Raw genomic sequence first — 4624 nt, forward strand, 5'->3', positions numbered from 1 at the left:
CAAAAAGTTCGGTTGGTGAGCAATTAAAATTGAGTAGTGCAAAATCTGTAATTTAAAACAATAATTTTCAGCTGTTGGGGACTGTAACATGCTAGTAAATTTGTCCGTTCGTGCCTTTTTGAATCTGTCCTCTTAGTCTAATGAAACCAGCCCTACAGACATTAATGAATCTGTCGTTTTGAATAATTGAATATTTAAAAGAATTTAAAAATCGGCCCTACGGACCTCAAACGATCGACTTTTCGAGCTTCGGTTAATAAGATCTCGGATGCTCTACATAAGTTATCCATAATAAAAATTAAAACCAATATTTATGAATCACTTAGCGCCCTTGAGGTGTATAAGTTATTAATAATCAAAGGCATATATTTTTAGAAATAATTGAATTGAATCAAGTTTAATAGCGTATATTTTTTTTTTTTTTAGTTTATTCAGATAAAAAAACATAAGCATACAATATTACTAATTTATACAAATTTTTATATAAATTTGATAAATATATTTACACTAACGTTTTCCATTACGTAAAAGAAAAAACAATTCTCAATCATTTATGTTTCGTGAGCAAAAAATAAATATTTCTTGAGTCATTATATTCTGAAAATGGCGCCATATATTTTATCCTGAATAATATTAATAATGGCAGACTGTATTATTTTGGATACTTCATCATTTTCAAAATGTAAAAATATATATTATGTATGGTAATTACAAATTAAAATATGGAAAAGTCGCAATATTACAAGGGCTACCAGGATGAATAGATCAGGCTGGTCAGATCGCTGGTGTTTATGCGTGAAACAGTCGATGATAGACGGCGAAAGGGACGTATACAAATGAGGTGGACAGATGTGATCGAGAGTCACACATGCTACACTATATGAGTCCACTGAGGAGGACTGAGAAGGCTGGGAGAGACTTGCCCGGGAGCATGGTGGTCACGATCTTCGTAACGTAGAGACCAACTAAAAAGAAGAACTGAGTAATAAATCATTAATGAAATAAAACATTTTGCATACAAAACATAAATTTATTTGTTTGGAAAAGGACCAATGTATCTTAAACCATTACTAAAACACACTTGATAAAATTACGTATGTTTTTATTGACTAATGCAACGCTCGTTCCAAAAGTTTTTTAATTTGGAAATAATCTTTTTCTGTTTATCTGAAGAACTGTTTTCTAGCTTTCGGGATAGTTTAAATAACATTTTTTTTAGTGATTGCCATTGCATAAAACCAATTTCTTTTGTAAGTGATTCTTGGTCATTGATATCTCTAAAGTTGTCTTCTTTATCAATAAATTTATTAAGAGATTTAGAACATTTTACCACATCGATTGAATGAGTCAATGACTTGCTGCTGCAGTTATATTTTTTAGTGAATGTGATTGAATTTTTTTCGACGGGACGGTATTCCTCAATCGGTTGGAAATGAATTTGACTATTTTTTTTATTATTTTTTTCATTGTTCGGTATGTTTTTAACTGATTTCGATAGAATGCCATTACTCGAACATTCAATCATGCTTTTATGGTCAGCAATATTATTGCTTTTGAATCTCTTATCTTTTACATTATCATTTGTCATTCCTTTTTGTAATTTCATAAAATCTTTTCGAGAGATTTTTTCACCGATACCAACACATTTCTGAGATTTTATTTCTTCAGGTATAAAAATTGATTTAAATTGTTTTGAAACTATTTGGTCTTCGGCAGATTGCTCCTTTATTTTAATTTTATAATTGGTATTTCTATCGCCATCATTGGCACTTTCAACTTCAAACTGCTCAATTTTTAAATCACTTTTATTAGTTATGGAATCAATGAATTTGAAAATAGATGTGACGTTATGAACTCCTGATTTCCACAACGCGTTTGTATCATTTTTGTATACATCGTAATTAAGCCAATCTAACAAATTTCTTGGGAAAATATAATCTTCAGGCAAAAATGGAATTCCAACCACTTTCAAACTATTTCGGAATGGAAACAATTTAGCGTAGCAATTGCAGGACATTTTGATAAGCATATTAGCTAAATTCCAAACTCTAGATAGTACCGTGAAAGGCATAAGAGAAAGCCAGACTGAATCGCCTCTTTTTATTCGTTCAAAAAAAAATATTGAAGCTTTCTTAGTGCAGATAATAATTCTTAAAATAATCATACTAAATGTTTGGAAACGAACCAAGATATATTCCAACATTTGTCGAGTTGGTAAATAATTGTATGATAAAATTGTTTCTGGCAAAACACTCTGAAACGCTTTAAGGTCATTTACAAAACGTAAATTTAAGTATTTCAGTAGAGCTATATTTGTTTTACGTACGTACGAAAATCCAATATCATGTCTGAATTTTCTGGACATTATATACATTAATCTTGATACTAGTGCAGCTTCCCGGTGGAAACATTGCTGATTTTCCAGAATGTTAATTGCATCAGTCACAAAAGTACGAAGTTGAATAATATCTGGAAAATCAAAAATTTTGAAGTGTTTAGTGACATTATGTAAATTACAAGTAGGTGGGTAAGTATTTTTTTATGAATACAGATCGTGTCGATATCCATTCTACAGTCTGTATTAAATGCTGCAGCGAGACTTATTTTCGGGATCTCTAAGTTCAGTCATATCAGTCCGCTACATCGGGAATTACACTAGCTACGTTTTCCACAGAGGGTGGAATACAAACTCTGTTGGCTTGTGTATAAGTCGCTGCACAACTCTTCTCCGGAATATCTAAAGGAACTATGCATTCCAGATGAACTGGCTGACAGGCATCTTACGCTTAGATCAGCTACGTCTATGGCGAGAGAAAAAGTTATTATGCCTCTATGCAAACAGCGCACTAAATTCGATGAACGCGCATTTGCGGTCGCAGGCCCTATGGCATGGAATGCTCTCCCAGCAGAGGTGCGAGGCCGTGAGAGTGAAGTGATCTTTCGGAAGAAGCTTAAAACCCACTTGTTCTCTAAGTCATTTGAATAAATCCGTAGCATGTCATAACAAAATAAATTGTTTTAATTAAATTACAAATTTAAAAGATACTAAATTTATTTATTTATAGAATCACTTTATAAAGCGCCCTTATGGTGTTTTATTACGAAAATGGCGCTATATAGTTATCCATAATGATAACAAGCAGACAAAAACAACAATGGAAGGTACGTAATATTAACTATTTTATGATTTACCTATTTCATTAGATTCACTTTTATATGTATTAACAGGGGGAGATTTTACATTTGGGTCATTCCAAATATATTCCATAGTGACAATCTATTATATTTTAGTTAACTTCTTTCGAAAACTCACAGTCAAAGGTTAGTAAACGCACATGGTTATTTGTCAAAACGAGTTTGACGGTCTGACAATGACAGATGACAGAACACCAACCATAGAAATTGACGATAAGGGTACGTTTGCATCTCACAAACGATCAGTTGGAAATCGTGAGAAACTAAATAAATTTTGTATGAAATACGAATATAAAGCATGATGATGCTTTTACAAACGTGTTACGATGTAAGTTTTTCATTAGTAACACAAACCGAATTCTTTTATATCTTACAATATTTTTTTACTAAGAAACATATTTATTTTAGCCCATTTATAATTTTAAAAGCTTAATAATCATTTCCGTTAGGCAAACCAAAGTTTTTTTTTTTTTTTTACTTTTAAAATAATTTCGTTCTCCTAAATCCTACTATGACAAATAGGAAATACGTCAGAAATCAAAAGAGCACAATAATAATTCCGAGGCCGACTTTAGTGTTACTTTCAACAATATTATGATTTTTACGACGTCAATCTTACATGACTTAAATTTAATTGTGAAATATAAATATATTTTAAAAAAGAATGAATAAAAATCAATCCACTGTTTATTGTAATTTTGAGAGTTTTTTAATACGTTCGCAGTTAAGCTTTTTTGTTTAAGTAGATCAGAAGTCGATGCGTTTTATTATTATGTATATTTTAGAAATAGGCATCGTTAAAATTCAATAAATGTATATTTAAAAAAAATCATTATAAATACCGCCATAACTATGCGCTTCCATGAAAACATTAAATATATATAGGTATACCTACCGTTCATACTAATTTGTCATTTATTTTAACTTGATAAAATTAAAAGAAAAACATTTGAATATGTGTCTTCAATAAGTATCGAAGACGTTTTTACAAATGAAAATGCAAAAAAAATAAAAATATTATAGTTTGCTTTAGTTCATAATAGTGATGGTATTTAATATAATGCATTATAATAATAATTATTGATCAGATTCAAGATACAATCAAATGAGTAGATTTTTTGACTTATATGCCTATACATACCTACCTATCTATTATATAAGATAGAAACTGTTGACTATACATGTTGCACGATTGTAATAAGATATTTTTACAAGTCGGGAGAATGGCGTAAAAATAAAATACATATTTAAAGGGTATTTTTGCAATTCTAATTATAGAACAATCAATGTTTTAAAGACAAGTTCTTTATTTATAATTTTCGAGTTTAAAACATATTTAAAAAAGGCTTCCACCGATTGCGTTTCTAATAAACATTGCGTACTAGTATGACGCAAAAACACCCTACGTGCCGTTTGTTCCACAGGGCGC

General features: G+C 30.5%; 1 protein-coding gene across 2 annotated transcripts; it reads right to left on the reverse strand.

The window, feature by feature from the left end:
• Window positions 1-526: 526 nt before the first annotated feature.
• Window positions 527-3452, reverse strand: LOC148282899 (uncharacterized). Of its 2 annotated transcripts, XM_088224323.1 has the most exons (3): window positions 3193-3386; window positions 2327-2469; window positions 527-978 (listed from the first exon to the last, which is right to left on the reverse strand). In XM_088224323.1, the coding sequence occupies exons 1-3, from the start codon at window positions 3266-3268 to the stop codon at window positions 877-879; spliced, it is 321 nt and encodes a 106-aa protein (XP_088080449.1). In that variant the 5' UTR covers window positions 3269-3386; the 3' UTR covers window positions 527-876. The 2 variants fall into 2 exon arrangements, with proteins under 2 accessions (XP_088080449.1, XP_088080448.1); XM_088224322.1 differs by lacking the exon at window positions 527-978 and having other exon boundaries at window positions 1010-2469; window positions 3193-3452.
• Window positions 3453-4624: the final 1172 nt, after the last annotated feature.

This window comes from Micrasema longulum, unplaced genomic scaffold (assembly GCF_059751315.1).
Source record: "Micrasema longulum isolate JH-2025_06_02 unplaced genomic scaffold, ASM5975131v1 h1tg000279l, whole genome shotgun sequence".
In the NCBI taxonomy this organism is placed as follows: domain Eukaryota; kingdom Metazoa; phylum Arthropoda; class Insecta; order Trichoptera; family Brachycentridae; genus Micrasema; species Micrasema longulum.

Coding starts and splice junctions, on each gene's coding strand:
- LOC148282899 (XM_088224322.1), bottom strand. CDS start 3,268: ATGGAATATATTTGGAATGACCCAAATGTAAAATCTCCCCCTGTTAAT. Junction 2,470..3,192: donor AAGTGAATCTAATGAAATAG/GTAAATCATAAA, acceptor TTGATTTTCCAG/ATATTATTCAACTTCGTACT.